Source organism: Erpetoichthys calabaricus, chromosome 12 (genome assembly GCF_900747795.2).
Source record: "Erpetoichthys calabaricus chromosome 12, fErpCal1.3, whole genome shotgun sequence".
Classification (NCBI taxonomy): Eukaryota; Metazoa; Chordata; class Cladistia; order Polypteriformes; family Polypteridae; genus Erpetoichthys; species Erpetoichthys calabaricus.
In genome coordinates, this window is record NC_041405.2 from 162524773 (window position 1) to 162545801 (window position 21029).

The 21029-nt window shown below is 46.5% G+C and overlaps 1 protein-coding gene across 1 annotated transcript in view; it reads right to left on the minus strand.

Annotated features, from left to right (window-relative positions):
• myo1f (myosin IF) overlaps window positions 1–21029 on the minus strand; it is an 86959-nt gene that overhangs the window by 4302 nt on the left and 61628 nt on the right. Inside the window, exons 22-27 of the mRNA XM_028816661.2 lie at window positions 20052–20197; window positions 14441–14587; window positions 6826–6974; window positions 5842–5922; window positions 4159–4357; window positions 2410–2579 (exon numbers count right to left, since the gene is read on the minus strand). Of these exons, the coding sequence (XP_028672494.1) occupies window positions 2410–2579; window positions 4159–4357; window positions 5842–5922; window positions 6826–6974; window positions 14441–14587; window positions 20052–20197 (892 nt within the window). The remainder of the gene's footprint in view (window positions 1–2409; window positions 2580–4158; window positions 4358–5841; window positions 5923–6825; window positions 6975–14440; window positions 14588–20051; window positions 20198–21029) is intronic.

Genomic DNA, 21029 nt, shown 5'->3' on the forward strand with positions numbered 1-21029 from the left:
AGTTTGCCCTCTCAGGTGGCACCTTATCAAATTCTTTCTGAAAGTCCACATCAATGATCTCATCTGCTCCACTCTGGTCGTATCCTTTTGTTGCCTCCTCATAGAATTCCAGCCTGTTAGTCAAACACGACCTCCCTCTTCTGAGCCCTTCCATACTAACAGAAGAGCCCATCTCCTAATGGCCTCATGTCCAGTTCCTGTTCCAAGATCCTTCCTCTTCCTGCATTTCAGCTTTACCTCCGCCATGTTTCCTAACCTGTTCAGTTCTGTTTTGGACTCTTGTCTGTGCAGATCATTTTCTGAACCTCTTTGCATTTGCAGCTAATTCTCGAGTATACGGGAGGCCGACCCAAACCTCTTTTGTTGTGTCAAGGCTTGATTATTTACCACAATCGGTAATTCAGTAATTCTGAACTCTTACTGACCCTCCGCTATTCTTTTCTCTTCTCAGTACCCTGCTGTAGCATTTGGTGCCAGTGCTGTACTGCCAGGCCCGTGGCAAGACACCTGAGGTACTGGGAGCCTTGGAATCGACAGATGGAAGGATTCTGTTGTAAGATTGGGAAGCTCAGCCCTGACTCTACTGTAGAATGACCAGTGGCTGGCCGTGGTGTCCAGGACTATGACGATCTCTAACTGACCGCAGACCCCCAGACGTTTCTTTTTCCTGTTGATGCCTCTGACTGCAGTTTTGTTTTCCTTTCATTTGTTGTCTCACCAAACAAAGTATGTTAGACATTTTGAATGAATCCACAAACAACCAGAAGGTGCACAAGGCCCATCTTTACACCAGTGTAGGAGTTATAGTAAAATGGTGCTGATACCAGCTTTCACACCTCAGTGCCAAGACAATACCAAAGCAAATAGCTAACAACAGCGGAACCCCAGGTGCCATTCTGTCCCCTTCGACGTGTCGAGGACGTTGGCATACCTGCTGCATATGTAAATGTGGGGGTTTGGTCTGGTCCTGTGGTGATTTGTTTCGAGTGTGCAGATATACAACGTGAGCGTGGGTGGGACTGGGGTGCCAGGACACAGCCAAATTTAGCATAATGCGGGTAGAGTTCTGTTTGAAAAATGTGGAAGTTCAGTACTTTGTTAGCACCAGCAAACCACACAAACCCTACTTTATGCTGTCACTGGGATGACGTCATGAGTTGCACAATCCCAGTCACTTAGCAACAATACAGACAAGGCGTCTCAAAATGGTGGTGCCCATAACAAAACAAAGTGGCTAATAAAAATAAATGTGACTAATAGACTCCTTATTGTCTTAACCCTTAAACTGCTGGAACTGACTATAGTCTTTTCTCAGTGCAATTTGCCAGCACGCCGGAGCTGATCAGTCCATGCCGGACATTCGTGGAGCAGCCAGCTCGTGACCACTGGCGCCCCCTACAGCACTGCAGCCTCACTGTCCCTGGGATTGAGCCTCTGCTCTAGACTGGCCTACCAGTATCAGCGTTGGCCTCTGTGTGCAGCCAGTTCAAGCTCAGTAGGCTCGGTGATTTACTGAATTTCATCAATGACGTTAGTCGCACCTTCTACATATTGTTGCAGTAGTTTTTTAATTAGTTTTTAAAATTCACATGCGGTGTGTAAAATGATCAGTGTTGCAGTAATTGTGATGCTCTTTGCATAAAAAAACAACATGTGTTACATTAAAATTTCACATTTTCTTGGTGAATTTGGCATCCAGGGGTGCACTAACCTCCAAGTGTGTGGCACTTTAAGGGTTAAATCTCCCTGATGATATATTAAATACGAGACCAACGAACGGCCGTGAAAAAATTAAAAACAAAAGCCAGGTCATGACATTAACAACAAGAGCACGAGACGCTAATAACTCAGCCCGGTGCTGTGGCCTCTCAAGGTGGTTTATAAAGATGAGGCCCCGCCCCCTTGGGCTCAGCCAACAACAGACTAACACACGACCATAAAACAAAAATAATAGAAAAGGAAGGAAAGACAAAAATCACCAAAGACGTCTCTAAAAACAACAACACAAAAGGTAGCACGACACTCAGGTGGTGTTCTGCTGCTGTTCTCTGGCTTGAGGAAGTCCCACCAGATGATCCATAGCTTCACTTCCACCTCACTGTGGCCCCTCCCCTTAGGTCAGTGACCACCACCACCACTTCTGGAATCACCGCCGTGTCCTTTGTCAGCTCCTTTGGGTTTTCCTACTTTCTCCCTTTTAAATGCTGGAATTCTCACTCTTTTCATGTCTGTTCACTCCATCATAGCGATACAAATAAACGTACACTGGGATTTCAAAACAATTATTAATAAATGATAACCACAATGGCAGAAAATGAGTAAATAACACTGACATGCTGTGGTTATCGTTACACTTTTGTCAGATAACTGTTTTTTAATGACTTCTTTCTAGATACAAAGCAGCCTCACCTTCATTGAGGATGTCGATGACGTCGTTGACGTTAAAGCTGAGCTCATCCGTGTCCTGCCCCACATACTGATAGAGCGCCCGGCACCGAGGTCCTTGTACACGGGGCTGTGGCTTGGGTTGGCTCGCTGGCGGCGGGCGATGCTGGCTGATGCTCTTCCTCCTCTGCATCCTGCAAACAACATTAAAAATAGTGAGTGGCGAGTCTGTAAGAGGGCTCCTCGTGTCACGTGGGCCTCATTGCAGCCCCCCAGGACTCATGTGTGTAAAGTGACAGGGCAGTCATGGCCTCTGAATTGCTGGGGTGATCCTTGAGCTTCATTAGCTACGAGACTTATCTGGAGTGGCTAGCGGTGACATGACCGGAGCGCTTATGTGGCTCGGCTTATTGTAAACTGACAGTGATGTGTCCTTTATCTGTTATCTGTCTATCATATAGCGCCTTTCACATCTATCTATCTATCTATCTATCATATAGTGCCTTTCACATCTATCTATCTATTGATCTATCATATAGTGCCTTTCACATCTATCTTTCTATCGATCTATCATATAGTGCCTTTCACATCTATCTTTCTCTCATATAGTACCTTTCACATCTATCTATCTATCTATCATAGAGCGCCTTTCGCATCTATCTATCTTTCTATCATATAGTGCCTTTCGCATCTATCTATCTTTCTATCATATAGTGCCTTTCACATCTATCTTTCTATCATATAGTGCCTTTCACATCTATCTATCTTTCTATCATATAGTACCTTTCACATCTATCTGTCTATCATAGAGCGCCTTTCACATCTATCTATCTTTCTATCATATAGTGCCTTTCGCATCTATCTATCTATTTATCATATACTGCCTTTCGCATCTATCTATCTTTCTATCATATAGTGCCTTTCACATCTATCTATTGATCTATCATATAGTGCCTTTCACATCTATCTATCGATCTATCATATAGTGCCTTTCACATCTATCTTTCTATCGATCTATCATATAGTGCCTTTCACATCTATCTATCTATCGATCTATCATATAGTGCCTTTCACATCTATCTTTCTATCTATCTATCATATAGTGCCTTTCACATCTATCTATCTATCTATCTATCTATCTATCTATCTATCTATCATAGAGCGCCTTTCGCATCTATCTATCTTTCTATCATATAGTGCCTTTCACATCTATCTATCTTTCTATCATATAGTGCCTTTCACATCTCTCAATCTATCTATCAGGCTAGGGATCTGCACTGGCAATCGGAAGGTTGTCAGTTCAAATCCCGTAAATGCCAATAGGGGCAATAGGGGCCCTTGAGCAAGGCCCTTAACCTGCAATTGCTGAGCGCTTTGAGTAATGAGAAAAGAGCTATATAAATGCAAAGAATTATTATTATTATTATCAATTATATAGTGCCTTTCACATCCATCTTTTTTATAGTGCCTTTCCTGACTGTATCTCCCTATTATATAGTGCCTTTCACATCCATCTTTTTTATAGTGCCTTTCCTGACTGTATCTCCCTATCATATAGTGCCTTTCACTTCTATCTATCTATTATATAGTGCCTTTCACATCTATCTATCTATCTATCATATAGTGCCTTTCACTTCTATCTATCTATCATATAGTGCCTTTCCTGTCTGTATCTCCCTATTATATAGTGCCTTTCACATCTTTCTCTTCACACAAAGTTCCTCTGCCACACCTAAACCCGCCAACCCTGGCGAACATAAAGCAGCACCTTACCCGGCGACCCCCTGGTCGGGCACGCTGAGGAAGTCCAGGTTGTTGGAGGCCGCTGGGGTATGCCTGGCTTTAGAGGCAGCCCCCTGCTTCGGTAACATCCCCACTGGAGGCCGGTTCTGTTTCTGGGGGGATGAATAGGTCTGCTCATTGCCTCGGGGGCCCTTCTGGGGGAAGCGAGCCGCTCCATTCTGGTAAGAAGCTGCTTGAACAGAGAAGGTTAGTTAGTTTCTGGCCTCGTTTTTGCACCTCTTACGTTTCTGGTGGCCAGAGAGAGCGCCTTTGCTCCTCACCCTCCATGTGTTCTTAATTTGCTGTTGCGATTCCACAATTCAAACTCATTCAATACAAATGAAAGTATAGAGTGATGTACAAAAAAAAATGGATTTCAATTCTGAACTTAATATGTAATTGTTTTTAAAAGCTTTTAATTCTGATACTTCAATCAATTTTAATGCAGACTGTTCAACAAAAGGATAACAAGGAAAACAAAAAAATATTTTATTTAAGGTCAAAATTTAGTTTTTAAATATTGGATTTTTTTCTCTTAGTCTGATCCCATTTTTTATAAAACTGAAAACTGTTCCCTTTATTTATAATTGAAGTCCATGCGCCTGTCCTTCTCCATGAAAATCTCCGTCACTTCTTGTAAAAGCCCTCTTTATTTTCCTTTAGTTTTAAAAATCTTAATCTTCCATTTTGACAGTCAGTTCGAACAAAAAAATAAAAATAAACGAACCGCCGCAGCGCACTTGACTTTCTGATGTCGCTGACTTATCGGCGCCTCTGCGGAGAAGAACAGCAGCAGACACGGGCACCTGTTGGGCTCACATGCGCCCCCTTCAGGACGCCACGGTACTGCCTGCCTCTCCCTGTGCCTTCTCACTGCGGTTTTATGTCCGATCAGCAAAACTAAATATGTCACAGACATTCATTAAAGATATTAGTCAGACTGTGAACAGTCAGGGTGTATAATAAACGTGTCTGCATAACGTATATTGGCGACACACAGAGAGACAGCGACAGGCACGCGCATCAACCCTGTGAGTGTGTGAGGAGAGCGCAGTCCGAGGTGAGGTGAGACTCGTTGCTGCCACACCTCGCGCCTCTCCATTGTATGTGAACAGGAAATGTGCCAATTCAGTGATTTTGACTATAAAAATGACCACAATTATTGGAATCATACAGAAAATACGTTTCTAGCACAGAGCAGTGGACACATTTATTTTATGTTTTCATTATTAGTTTTTTTTACTTTTCATGATGACTTGCCTCCCCTGACCGCACGTCCCCATGAATGCCATCCCTCGTTTGTCTTTTTGTAGTCTTTTGTTTTTCTGTATTGAGTGAGGCACCGATTTTATTTTATAACCTTAAAACATGGCAGCACTGATTGGTTTTGTTCTCTCCCATTTTAAATGCTGCAGTCCTTCCAGCTGTGGCTGGTGCTCAGATGGCTGGCAGCTTCTCTGCTCATGTAAGGCACCATCAGAGTTTCATTTACTTGCAACTCCCTGGTGGCTATGAATTCAGGTGGGACGCGGCCTCGCTGAATAAATTTGGTTTCTCATCAAAGTAACCAGCTGGGCTCGAAATCCCCCACAAGTGTCCGAGGACAGAGCCCAGCCAGTATTTCTGAACATTTTGAGGTCTGATGGACGTCACTGCGGCCTTTCTTTCACTTACCAGTTGGTGGGCCCGGAGCCTTCCGAGATGGAGCTTGTGTCCTGTGCCCTCTGCTCTGTGGGACCCCCTTCTTGGTTGGTTCTGTTCAGAAGAACACAAAGTCACATCATTTATCAGGTTAGGTGAGATGGACCAGCAGAGTCTCCCGCAGGTTCATGGCCCACCTTTTCTATCACTTCTTGCAGAGCATAGCCAAGACTATAAGGAGCCTCGCTGGGAGTTTAATCAGTCAGTTAGAATTTCAGGGGGGTTCAAACCCGAGATGCCCAGTCACTACACCCACGATTGTGTGAGAGGACATCTTGACGGCCTGGCCTGCTGTATGAGTGAGAGGTCTGCTGGGTGGTGCAATGGTGTCCAGTCCAGTGCTGATGGGCTCCATGGAGAAGTCACCAGGTGGACGGGGACACGTTATTACCACACGTCTGATCACAAACAGAAAGGTGGAATACAAAGGGCCTACAGGCCACCACTTTGTGTCACTTGATTCATCCACATTGCTGAAGTGCCCTACATATACCTAAGGTGGCTTGTCATCGATTGTGTGTCACCCAGCCAAGCTCAGTGCTTAACACTGGGGTGAATGCAGGTGAGGTGGACCCCAAGGCTTTTTGGTGGGCTCAGTAGAGCTGACCTTTGACCCTCTCAGGTGTTCAGTGAACTCAAGTCCAGGAACATCTCAGCATAGTGTTGTTAACCAAACTACAGTATAATAATAATTCATTACATTTATATAGCGCTTTTCTCAGTACTCAAAGCGCTATCCACACAGGGAGGAACCGGGAAGCGAACCCACAATCTTCCACAGTCTCCTTACTGCAAAGCAGCAGCACTAGCACTGCGCCACCTGTGAGGACTATAACTGAACTTGACAATGAAATCAAATAAAATAAGATTATTGAGTGGGCACAGCATCTCCATCTTAACTAGCAGGACTGGGATTGACTTGGAAAAAACTTGTCAGCATTGAGCTCAGCCACTTACTGGACGTCTTGGGGAGGCCGTCACCGATGGTCACCGTCAGCGTCTTGCCTCCGATTTTGAGCTGCGCTGCCTCCCCTTGGCCTCTCATGAACACCACCACACGGGACCCTCCTCCTCCCCATCCTTCCTTCTTCACCCTGAACTCGATCCTGCAATGAAACAACAGCAAATTAAAGAGGAGGATCATGGGGCACCTGCCAAACTGGACACTCTCAAGGAGCTAGAGGCGACCTGCATGGGCGCAGTCCTTCAGTCCTCACTTAGTCGGAAGGTTTTCAGACTGTCAGAGTGCTAGGTGGGCTGCACACCCACCTACCAGTTTGAATACAAGGGGGCTCACTGTAGACAATCTGAGAACTAATTGACAAGAAGAAGGGCGGCAGGATTGGAGCCCATGAAGGACTGGTGGCTCTGCTGGCATCTAGAAGGTTGCGGGTTCAAATCCCGTTACTGCCAGGAGAGACCCTTGACCTGAAAATTGCTCTGGGGTGCTGTATGATGGCTGACGCTGTGCTCTGACCTCTAAAGCTCACCCTTGGGGGCTTAGTAAAGTATATCAAATGAAAATCAATAAAATCAAACATGCCCACTGTCCCCTCCACCCATAACATCATCTACTCAGGGGTACGGCTGCTTTTGCAGAGTGTCGAGGAATACTCTGCCTAAAAACGATTATTTTATACGTGTAACTCATCCCATGTTGACCTCCTGCTTTCATGGGGAATGGAACTCACAAACTTCCCGACACAATGGACTTCAAAAGGGACTCACACTTGTGTACCACCAGGCTGGCGCTGCCACCTGAACCCTACACAAGTTCAAGGCACACACTACTCTAATTTTCCCTTTTTTACCTTGTGGGAAACGCCATCCCCCGTTTCCCACAGGCACAACACAGTCTCAGCCCAAGCACAGCACAAATCCTTCCTTCTCTCTTTTCTCTTCCTTTCTCCTCCACTCCTCTGGTCAAGCTTCATCTTCGTCTTCCTCCTCCCGACTTTGGCTCGCCGAGTAGTGGCTGCTGGCTCCTTTTATAAGACCCGTGGAAGGGCTCTAGGTGCTTGATGATTTACTTCCAGTTGTGGGAGAAGAACTGCCTGTAAGGGCTTAACAGCTCCTATTACAGCACCCCATATAGTGGCGCCTGCGGATCCCAAAAGGGCTGCACCAAACTCCAACTCCCATGAAGCCCTGCGGGAGTCCGAGGCACCGCTGTAACCCATCTAGCATGGGGTAACGCTCTGCTGTCCCGGCCTGGCAAGGGCCCCGGCCACACGCTACACCCTGAACAGCAGACCCAGTCCGGCCCCATTGAGCTCGTCGTGGGTCTAAGGTCTGATTGTGTTCTGGAAGTTTCTTGCATACTTTTACTGTAACCTCCAATAAAGGTTCTTAAACTTGTGATTATGAGGATGTAAATAATAAAAAGACAGATGTTTATGTTTCTATTTAAGTGAGAAGTCAAGCAGAATGACCCCTTTAATTGGCTAACTAAAAAGATTTCAATATGCGAGCATTCGAGGCAACTCAGGCCCCTTCTTTAGGTGAGATGGAAGCCAAATCCTCCCATGAATATTAAAGTAAAAGTGTAGAAAACAGGCATATTGTTAATAAAAGTGCCATTCAGGAGATTCTCAAGATTTGTCACTGCCAGTGTAAACCGTAGTAAAGCTCATTTATTATAACACGGGCGGCACAAGTCTAGCCGACTGCTGTCTGTGTGCCTTCTGCGTTGTCTGATCAGACACTTCATGTCTGAAATCGGGGGCATCACACAGGAGAGCGGACTCTGCCACTCTTACTTACAAAACATGAACACGATGTCAGCCATCCATCGATTTTCTGTGCCAGCCAGCACTGGGCGCAGGCTGAATCATCAAGTCACTTTTATTATCACATCACACAACATGAATGTACAAGCAAGTGACAAACTTATGTGGGAGGCCCAGGGTAGTAGAGCAACATTAACACAGCAGAGTGTGCACATGTGAATATGAATATGTGAAAATAAACTTACATTGGCACTCCATACAATATACACTATCCAGCCATCCATTGTCCAACAGGGTCAGAGGGGTCTGCTGGAGCCAATCCCAGCCAGCACAGGGCGCAAGGCAGGAACAAACACTGGGCAGGGCGCCAGCCCACTGCAGGGCACACACACACACACACCAGGGACAATTTAGCATTGCCAATGCACCTAACCTGCTTGTCTTTGGGGAGCAAACCCACTCAAACACGGGGAGAACATGCAAACTCCACGCACCTGGGAAGCGAACCCAGACGGGTCTCCTTACTGCGAGGCAGCAGCGCTACCCACTGAGCCACCGTGCCGCCCCAATATATACTTAGAACACAAAAAAGATGGAATACGTAAATGATGTGTGTGTTACGGGACGGGGTGTCAATCAGGGTCAATGCAGAGTTCAGCATCCTAACCCAATATCTAAATGGTACTGATAATAACTGTGCAATATCAATACTCTCAGGGTCCAACATCCACTACTCACCGCACATGATCAGCATTATTGTGCAATATTTAAATAATGTGCAATAACCCAATAGTGCAATAGTTATTATTCTTTCCATATGTATATAGCGTCTCAGAACTTTTTTGCAAATTCTTTGCAACTTTTTGCACCATTTGTTTATTTACTTGTTGTGTTCTACATATATGTCTGCACTGAAGGAGCTGCTTTTAATCTCATTGTCCGTGTGAAGAAGTGACAATAAAAGGCATTCGATTGTATCCTAACAGCTGGATGGGAGAAGCCATTCCTGAGTCTGCTTATCCTGGGGTCTGATGCTGTGGTGTCGTCTACCTAAAGGTAACAGTGAGATCAGCTCAAGGCCTTCCTTACACACCACCTGACACATACGTCCTGTAGGTTTGGGAACGTCCCCTCCAGTGATTTGTTAGGGCAGAATGCACGACCCTATGTGTGGCTTCGCAGTTGATGGCAGGGCGGGTCCCATACCAGATAGTGATGCAGTCAATTTCCCCTTGGGATTAATAAAGTATCTATCTATCTGTCTATCTAATCCTGCCAACTACACTATCTATCTATCTATCTATCTATCTATCTATCTATCTATCTATCTATCTATCTATCTATGGTGCAGAGTCGAATGATGTAAGGATGTGAGATCCTAATTGTCAAACGTCTGTGTTGCTGAGCCTTCTTCGCCACTTTTGTGGTGTGAACAGTCCATGTGAGGTCTTTGGTGATAGGCAGGTACAACACCTGGACCTAAGTACGAAGAGACGTTTATTACATCAGCAGGACATCAGCAGGACGGTTTATCCTGGTGAAGCTATATTTTTTGCACACACGTTCAGTTTGACACCATTACTGTAATAGTACGTTTAGCACAAAAGCGTACCACTAACGGGGGGTGGGGGCGTGGAAAGTAGGTGGAGTCAAAAGAGATGCTGCTGATGGGGGCGTCATCTTACGGGCCTCAGAATGTCTCGGGTCGCTGAATCTGTCCGAGGCCCAAAACTGTCCACAGTGCAGCTGGACTCGATTGAATTAACGAGGTGTCATCCACAAATCTGAGACGTCTGACAGGCGAATCAACTGAAGTACGGCCATTTCAGAACAGTGAGAAGAGTAGTGGGGATCGGGCACAGCGGTAAGGGTTAAAAGGCTCGTCTGGTTACCCAGCCGCACGCACTGTTTCCTATTTGTAAGAAGGTCCAGTGATCAAGTGACAGATTAAACTGGGTTGGTTTCTCATCTTGGAGCTCTAGGAGTCGAAAGCTGCAGTAACATATCGACATACAGTACTTGTATGAATCAAAAATAAACAGGGATAGGGGCGTCACATAGGATAACGGACTTCTCTCTAACTCCTACCGAAATAACAATCCAAATTAAATAGGACAGTGAAAAACATTAAATATTAAAAGAGAAAACCAAAGAGAAAGCGAAGGCTATACCATTAAAATGCACCACGGAGGGAGCAACAGTCATATATGCTGACTTTCTAAACAATCACAGCATAAAATAACTACACAGACCTGAAAAGAAAGCACTGCGTATATGAAATGCCAAGCCTTTTATTAAAAATAAAAAACGAAAATGCTCCAGTAAAATCAAAAGCATAAAGAGTCATAAGGAGAGCTTGAAAACCGCGTCTCACCCCTTCAACCTTCACGCCACGTCTGCCTAAGTTCACAGGAGGAGCTGACGCGCGCGTTCTTGGGGTGCAACACACAACAAGGGCTGGCCCGGAACAGTGTCAAGTCAAGTTGGGGAGCCTGCACTGGTACAGCGCGTCACCGCCCGGCCGCCACCACTACACGACGAAACAACTCGGGATCCCGGTTGGCAACCCCCCAGGTAGACACGCGTTCCAGTCCCACCCTCTGGAAATGACCCTCTATCTGCCGCAGTCAGGTGTTACGTGGGCGACCCCTGGCCTGGTCCAGCCACTCGGGTCTCCAACAATGAGGATCTTATGAGCTCGTTAAGTGATACAACTACCGGGGCCTGATTTACAGAAATCGTAATAGCGGCGTTCTGTGATATGAGAAAAACGACCAGGCAGCTGCTGATGGACTATGAAAGAACAGAAAGGGCGGAGGTGCAGCACTGTAAGTAAGGAGAGGGGCTTCTGATATGTGAGGGTTAGACACTCCGCGTGGGAGATGACAGGCAGGAAAGAAGGAGTGAGGAGTTCGGGGACAACAAGCAGGACAGCAGAGGACAGAACGTGAGTGACAGGAGACAAACCGGTAGATATGGAGAGCTTCCTTTCTTCACTCTGAAGGTGTCCTCCATAACCCAGGTAACGAACTGGAGGTAAGGACACAGTTTGTTGCGGAACTAAGGCTCCAAAAAAACTCCAGCCTCTCGGAGTTGTGTGGGCTCATTACAATATAATGCAGCATGCTGGAGATGCAAAGACCAGTATGGGCGACATGGGCAGCTCGATAACTCGTATGGGGTGCCCTCATCCAAAATTCCAAATGGCGATTCCAGCCTCAATCCATCAGGGGCGCGCGCTCCGTAGAGTCTGGGGGGGGGGGGGGCAATTATGTAAATGATGGGGCGCAGGTTTCAGGCAGTCGATGGGAACCCCCCACCTCCGCCAGTCGTCCACGTCTAGTACTTCAGCTCATTCGCGTCATATGACAGACAGGTAAGGGACGTGCGCTCCGTTCATTCACAGAGGGGCGTACTTAACATAACTGAAGGAGTGCGCACTCGAGACACCGAGGTGACCCCCCAAAACCCCCCCCCCCAACACTGACTACCCGCTGTGGACACTGAGGGTCGCCTGGAGCGGGTAAATCATTATAAGCTTTTTAGATGTGAGCTAGAAATGGTGAGAGAATAACAGGAGTTTCTACAGATGTGTCTACAAACACAACACCTGGAAAGGAGCTGTTTATGGGCCTGACGTTTGGGTAAAAATAAATAAAAGAATTTCAAATCATTTAAAAGTATAAGCAGCAGAACTCTACCTCTTCAGGATTGTGGAGTATTACATCTCTCATTACAGACTGGATTTATTATTGGAGGTCAGTCAGATTTTATTTCACTAGCTGGTGGGTTTCCTGCATACGTTGAAGAGAATGAGTGGGCTGATTGTATGGCTAAAGAAAACTGTATGGAGGTGTCTGCCGAGAGTGGAGATATCCCAGTTAATAAAAGAGGAGCCTACGGATTACGGCCAAACCTGTGGTACAGTATAATGGAGTAAGGAGAGGCGTCTGCACAGAATTTATACACATTTTGGATTCGTGGGGGAAAGGGAGGGAATAAAATGAACAATGAAGCCCAACCTTAATCCCTGCCCTTTAGCTGAGCAGCAGAAATGGTGGCTCTGATTTGAGCTCCCTGGGTGTGTGTCTGAGGGTGACACGAGAGGTAGAGAGTGTGACCGTCACCCTACACGATTCCTCAAAGGTGTTCATGAAACATTAGAACAATCGAGATGAGAACAGGATATTCAGCCCAACAAAGCTCGTCAGTCCTGTCCACTTATTTCTTCACGTCGAGTTTTGAAAGTCCCTCAAGTCTTACTGTCCACCACACTACTTGATCGCTTATTCCAAGTGTCTGTCGTTCTTTGTATAAAGAAAAACTTCCTAATGTTTGTGTGACATTTCCCCTTCAGAAGTTTCCAACTGTGTCCCCATGTTCTTGATGAACTCATTTTAAAGTCACCATCTTGATCCACTGGACTAATGCCCTTCATCATTTTAGACACTTCAGTCAGGTCTCCTCTTCATCACTGTGAAGGCTCAGCTCTTCTAATCCTCGTAACTCAACAGGAGCCCCCCATAATCAGCCAAGTCGCTCTTCTCTGGACCTTCTCGTGTGCTGTTATGTCTTTCTGGAGACCTAAACTGCACAAAGGACTCCAGATGAGGCCTCACCAGTGTGTTATAAAGCCTGAGCAGACCCTCCTGTGACTTGTACTGCACACATCAAGACGCTATATAACCTGACAGTCTGTTAGGCTTCTTCTGACTGGCAGTTGATAGCTTAGAGTCCACTGTGACTCCTAAATCCTTCTCATAAGGTGGACTCTCGATTTTCTGACCTCCCATTGTGTATTCAGACCTCACATTTTTACTTCTTATGTGTAATTCTTTACATTTACTGACATCGTCCACAAATCTGCCCAAGCCTGTCTGCTGTCCAAGTCCTTCTGTGATGATATAATGGATTCCAAATGATCTGCTGATCCACCTATCTTGGTATCATCGGCCATCTTAACCAGCTTGTTCCTTATATTCCTATCTAAATCATTTATATTTATTAAAAATAGCAGCAGCTCCAGCACTGCCCCCTGCTGGTCACCACTCTTAACATCACCAACTCTGATGAGGTTCCTCACACCATCACCCTTCCTGTGTCTGAGCCAATTCTGCACCCATCTACACTCCACACCCTGAACTGGCACTTCTTTTAGTTTGATGCCCACCCTCTCTTATCAATGCTTTCTGAAAGTCCACATCAATAATCTCATCTGCTCCTCTCTGCTCGTATCCTTTTGTTGCCTCCTCATAGAATTCCAGCCTGTTAGTCAAACACAACCTCCCTCTTCTGACCCCACACTGACTGTCCTGTCCTTGCCAGGTGTTGCTCCATCTTCTCCTTAATAATTCCTTCCATTAACTTTCCTGTGATGCCCATTAAGCTTACTGGCCTCTACTTCCTTGGTTCTGCCCGGTCACCTCCTTATATAACGAGATGATATTTTCCACTTTCCAGTCCTATGGAATCTCTCCAGTGTGCAGTGATTTCCTAACAATGTGTGCCAAGGGTTTCTATCTGCACTCGCTGGCCTCCTTAAGAACTCGAGGGTCAATATCATTTGGTCCTGGTGATTTGTTTGAAACCTTCTTATGAGCGCCGCCATGCCCTCCATTGTGCAGTAATGCTAAGACGATACACTAGGCGGTCTCATATCCTGGCATGTGCATGGGTAGTTACCCATAGTCCTCCTTCCCGGCTGTGCCCTGTGAATAAGGCAGCCATTGACATCGCCTTCCCCACAAGGTGGCTGCCCAGGTTTGACTGTCTCATTTTGTTACAAACTGGGACAGAAACCAGAGGTGCTGCCCGACACTCATCCGATACTCGGGAGGCCATACCTGTCTGAGAAGTTGAGGTGCAGCTTGCTTCGGGTTTGCTCTTCAAAGCGCTTGCACAGCAGACTAAGGAACTCCGTTTTGAAGGTGGACTCCAGCAGGCTGTCATATTGGGCCTCGTGGATCACAAAGAAGTCATCCTTCCTCGTGCTGTGGGGAAAAAGAGAGTTGGGTTATGTGAAGCAGCGCCACTGTCAGAGGCAGGCACTGGTCTGAAAATGTCTAAAGTGGGCGCGGGTTTGTCACTATGTCACCCCTCAGCACCAGCCAGGATTTGTCAATTCTGGCACCACAATCCATTCCAGAATAAAGAGGCTTAATGGTCAACTAGGGACCACCGTGTCAAGGAGACACCTGCCTGCCACACACCCACAGTAGCCCTGCGTCACCTTAACTCTCGCTGACCAACTGTGTCACCTGCTCCCTTTACCCCATTGTTATAAATTAGTGGGGAAGTGGCAGCAGAAATGGAGCAACCAGCTGTAATGTCGTTCTGTTTAGTAGGAAAGAAGTAAGGAGTTTGGTTTCTTTGAGGAGGGAGCAGGAGATGCATGGACCAAAACTGTAGTCAGGAGAACATCTGCAGTCAGAGCCATAAATCAAAATATGAAGCGAAATGAAAAATCAATCAATCGAAAATGTCTCCAGCTCTAAACACCCCTTAAAAAGGGACACCTAAGAACATAAAGAGCTGTTTGTGTTGAGAATCCACAATCTTGGACACCTTGAGGTCTCCTTATAGACTTCCTGGAAGTGACATCACAACGTGCAGCACCCTGGCATCACGTGACAACAATAGGGATGCGTAACTGAGCACAAAATGGCCTCCCAAACCGAAAACAATATACAAGATGGCGGCAACATTTCTGTTCCTAGTGACTAATGAGATAAACTGTTTGTAATCCGTTGGAAACACGGACAACAGAACTCACAGCGTCTTATGACAGTGGAGTCCTCTGTTGGTGACTGCAATTATTTTAACCAGCCGAGCCGATTGCAGTGCACAGTCGTCGATGCGCAGCCATTCTTGTACTCAACAGCTTTTTAAGTAGCGTTACTCGCCATTATCAGTCATTTTGTCAGTTAACGCGAGTGACTTGGCAGTATGTAGGCTTTGTCACACCGCTGTTTTTCTTTTGGATTGTGACGTTTTACCTTTTATAGGTGAACAGGATTTAACTATTTGGTCAGTGCTGTTCAATTTGTTTATAACTAGCTGTCCCCCCGCAGCTGCAAGCAGAAGGTGGGTACACGCCAACGTCCAATACTGGCACTGTGTCTGATCGTGGAGAGACGAGCACACGGCCGTGACATCTCTGCCAATCAGCAGCTCCCCTCTAAAACACACGGAGCTCTGATCTCTCTCTCAAAAACGTCAAACGTTACTCGTTAACAGATGATCATGTTTGCTGAACAAACGGGTATCGCTAGCTAAGCGGAGGCGAGGTGACGAGAGGAAGAGCGACTTGAACGGAGGCTGGCGCGGGAGTGAGGGGAGCCTCGGCCTGCGCCCCTCTCCTGATGTCACGCTTCTCCCTGCCCTCGGCCCGCAGCCTGTCTCTCGAATTTGTGCAAATAAATCGGAAACTGCAACTGAACTCTGATACTGAGTGCGATGCGAAAAGTCGCAAAGTCAACCGGAATGTTCAAGGAAATTATAGAAAAGAAATCCGATCTAAATGTGTGAAGGACTGAAAAGCGGACAGACAGACAGACATTGGATTTGATTTATTTATTTATATATCTATATGTGTGTATTAGCTGTGTAAGCCGTGCTGTAAAAAGCCTGGGGTCCTAGAACTATTGAAATCAAAATCCAAAAACGTTGTTGCGGTGTGAAGTCCTGTGAGACGGAGATTCTATCAAGTCACGTCAAACAAGACCGCCGTCATCTAACCTCTCAGTCGTGCGAATGCCTCTGGCAGACACACTTCCTGCGCTCTCAGCTCTTATAAAGTTTATCAGGACGATCATTTTATACGTTCTGGATGACACGTCAATGACAAAGCGAAGAAGAAAGAGCAGGGACAGACATTCGAGAAAGTCGTTTGATTAATTAGAGAGAAAGAAATTCACTCACAGGCAGTTATACGTTACGTTGTCACGATGTAAGAATCAAAATTCAGTGCGATCTTGAAGAAAAGTTCATTCCTAATATTGTTTTTACTGAAGTTTTAAAGTAAAAGTGAAAATAATGCATAAGTAACAATACCCATATCTCTTTAAATTGGATATCCGGTAAACCAAACCTGGAGGTGGGCAAGTGAAGCGAGCAGTGGGCAGAGCCTCCTAGTAGATATATAGATATACATATTGTGGCAGGTGGCCGGGACGCCCCTTCTCTGTATATTCAGGGGGAGCAGCCCTGGACGGTGGATGGCTGCCCCCCCATGGGTTGGAGTGCTGTTTTCGGTTTCCCGCAGGGCTCCATGGGAATTGGAGTTGGGTGCAGCCCTGTTGGGTCCTGCAGGCGCCGCCAGGGGGTGCTGCAGCTGGGACTCCTGAGCCCGTCTGGGTGGCATATTCGCCACACCCGGAAGTGCAGCCGGAACTCGGCAATCAAGCACCTGGAGCACTTGTGGGTGCCCAATAAAAGGGGCCAGCGAGCAGTCGGGTGGAGGAGGACGAGGTTACCTGGGAGGAGTGGTGGTGCAGGAGAAGAAGTGTGTGGTGTACTTGGTGCTTTTGGGACTGTGTTGTGCCCCACAGGTGAAGAAAATAAAAAGTTTATTTATTTTCTACGTGTGCCTCCTGTGTGAATCTGGGTCAGGTCGGGCACATATTAGCGCCTTCTCACAATATATAGATATATAGTGTGATAAACAGCCGGCAGGTCAATCCAGCCGGGACGTCCCTGAACTGAAAGAATGGAGGAAGGCAGAACTTTCAGGACACTACCTCCCCCAGAATGCTAGGTGGCAGCACCCCTGGACGGTAACTCTACCCCGGATTCCCTCAGGGCATCCTGGGACATGGAGTCCGTTTCCTCAGCCCTGTTGGGTGCCGCTCATGAAGAACCTGGGGACTTCTACTTTTCTTACAACCCAGAAGTACTTCGGAGTCAGGAGGACAGAAGCCCACAGTACTTCTGGGCTGCTTAAGAACTGAGGAGGTGCCATTTGACCCAGAAGAAGAGGAGGAGTGCTTCCGGGTCAAGGAATATAAAGGACTGGTTGAGACCCAGCAGAAGAGAGCTGAAGAGCTGGGAGGAGAGGATTGTATTGTTGTGGTTATTGATTATTGTGAATTGTGGCGATTGTGGTGCTTTGTGCACTTTATTTAAGAAAATAATTAAAAATCTGCTTGGTGCTTTTAAATGTGTGTCCTGAACATCTGTCTGGTGGGTGTCATGGGGCAAGGGCACCCTCTAGCGTCCACAATAGATATATAAATATATAGATATCGATATCCATACATCCATTTACCAACCTGCTGAATCTGAACACAGGGTCACGGGGGTCTGCTGGAGCCAATCCCAGCCAGCACTGGGCACAAGGCAGGAATCAATCCCACCGCAGTAGATATAGACAGATATTACTAATTTGTTATTCATGTAGCTGTCCGATTTATTCACCTTTACTTTTCTAATAATTGTTCAATATCTTATTAATTTGATTTGATTTGTTTTTTATGGTCTTTTAATGTCCATAACATAAAAATCTAATCCTTGTCTTGCGGTTTCCTCCTCAAACATCTTGAGTACACCAGAGAGTCGAGGGGAGAGCACTCGTGATTTTTGTCGATGTCTTTGCTTTGCTCTGTCACCTCCTGGCATTTCTGTGCCCCCAGTAATCCGTAGGCACATCGTGTTAGCATAAAGACAGGGGCTTGTGTCCTAAAGTCCATGAGACAGAAGAACCAAGAATGGAAATTGAAGCATCCAGAACAGGACGTCCTAACACAGAAATTCTTTCGAAAGCAGCTTATACTTCACTTCTGTTTCTTTATTTCAAGGCCACCATTTTGTTTCTTACTAGCAACCAGCAGCCACTCATTTTGCTACGCAGACTAGCAAGAAGTTGTGATGGACGGCCGGCAACTCATCCCAGCCGCTAGATGGCGTCTCCCCTGCAGTACCCAGGATTCCTGCAGGGCACCATGGGAGATGGAGTTCGGTTTCACAGCCCTGTTGGGGACCCTGGGGGCCACCGTGGGATGCTGCAGGAAAACAAGGGGAGTTTTATTTCCCGTATTGCATGGAAGTACTCCCAAGTCACAGGGGACGGAAGAACTGAAGAAAAATATAACTCTTTATCTGACCCGGAAGTGCTATGGAATCATGTGGACTGAAGGACAGGAGCACTTCTGGGTCAAGGACTGTGGGAAACCCAGCAAGAGAGCCGGAGTTGGGAGGAAGAGTGACAGAGCTGCTGGGTGGAGAGGAGGATCGATTTACGGTATTATTATTGTGATTATTGATTATTGTATTGCGTATTGTGGAGGTGGAGGTGCTGGTGTTTGGACGTGTTGTCTGTGGGCTTTACAGGGAAACAGCGACCCCTAGTGCCACAGAGTATTTTATGACAATCACAAGAAAGAAGACACGCCAAAAAAATGGTTGAAACAGAGAAATGGATGAACACGGCAACCAAAGCCAAAAGGAGAGGTGAAAATCAGAGTCAAGGTGAGGACAGAAGACACTAACAACGAGAAAAAAGAGCTTTGAAATGAGTCAGACAGGATATCTGAAAAAGGGTTTTGTTGTCAATTAATCCGCATAGGAAATACTTTTTTTTTTTATTTCCAGGACCTTTTGTCCCCATCACAAAGTCTGTCAAGGGTCATGACCTCTGTGGACACGCCCCTAGCAACGCCCTAATAACGGTGGAAATGGCCCCACCATTGCCATAAACTTGGTGACCCAAAAGTACTTCCAGAAATGCCTCACTAGAGGGGGAAATCCTGTTAGAAACACCCTGACTAGACAGAAATGGGCCTTCATGAAATCAGAGAGAATTCTTCAAAATGGTGTTCTCCAACTGCAGTGACACTTCGTGGAGCACAAAGACAAAATGCAGGTACCTGCAACGTGAAGACAAGCCGAGTCAAACCCGTCCCAGTACAGACTCCAATACGGAGCAGGAGGTCGAAAATCCGGAAAAGTCACCAAATGCCAAGCGCATTCACAATGAACCACCTGGCGCTGTGGGAGCCCCTCTGGATTTATAGGGCAGTGATTGGCAGGTGGGACCACCCACAAAAGACATGGAGCAGATGCAGATACATGAAATATAAAGAATACTGCAAACCACAAGCACAAGAAAAGAGCAACGCGTACAAATAAAGCAGGAAAGTACAAGAAGGGCACAAAACAAGCATTTGAACGTAAGCCAGGGAAGGAGCCAAGGCTGAGATACGACACAAATAATCAGATCCATTATCTGGGGGCTATGAAAGCCCCCAAAGCAAGTGTGAGAACATGCCATTCAGGGTGCTAACATGGCCTGTGCCAGTGGTTGGTGCTAGAAATGCTAGTCTGCCTGATGCCCGTCCACCACATGCCACTGTCACGTCAAGATGAAGTGAAGCTGGGGGGGGGGGGTTACCTAATAAACTGAGACGTCTGCCTCTCAAAGACATGGCGGGCACCGTTAAACCCGGGCTGCTCGAGTACCTGAGAGACACACTCTGGATCGTAGAAACCTCCAGCTTTCTCTTGAGCACCTCCTTGATTTGACCTTTTTCCGGACCCTTCTTCACCTTCTCTCGTCCAATCAGATAAATCCCTTTGGGCGTCAGGATGAGGTCACGTTTTATTGACTGCAACAAGAGGAAGGATGACAAGGATTAGAAAGTCGTACTGCAACACCCCCATTTCAGAGGGGTGCTGGACTTTAGGGGGGGTTTGAATGAGCAAACTCACTGAGGTGACAGCAAGAAACTGTGCAGATGTCATGTGACATTATTGGAGAGTGGCGTTGACTTGTCTGTGTCACATGATGTGAAGGACCCACTTCAAAGACTAACAGCAGAGTGATGACCCGTAGGAGAGGTGCCACCACCCCTAAGGGCACCTTGCTCGCACATGTCACCAACCACTGCTTCTTATTTTTTCTTTTTCAGTTTTCTGTGGTGGCATTGCCACCTGATTGAACTTCTTTACACTCGCCTTTGATCGTGGGAAGGATGTGGAGCTCAAACCATTGACGAGTCCTCTGGCATCAGATCTTCTACCCAGAATGCACCAGATGGTGAGGTGTTGGCCTAAGTAACTCAGTTAAATGTGGCGTCTCGTTCGACTTCCTTCAACAAAGTGCTTTGTGTGTGGCTAGCATGGCGGGTCACGGCCTTCTGTCCTGTTTGAAGTGACGCTATGGGCATTGTCACCATTGGTGTTTCAAACAGAACGTTGACACCTGAAACTCGGTGGAGTTATCTGTTGTAGTTCAGTGACGTGACCACAGGGGGGCATCTGCTGGAATATGGGGGCTGTCATGAAAAACAAGCAACTGAGTGAGCGTCTGTCCGGTTCTCGCTGTGTTTGTGGGTCCAACCGGTGTGCCAAGCTGCCAGTTGTGTGTAGAAAGACTCAAGATGGCTCTGAATGGACCAACCCAAGGAAGGAAAAAAAATCCCCACCTGCTAAAGTGCT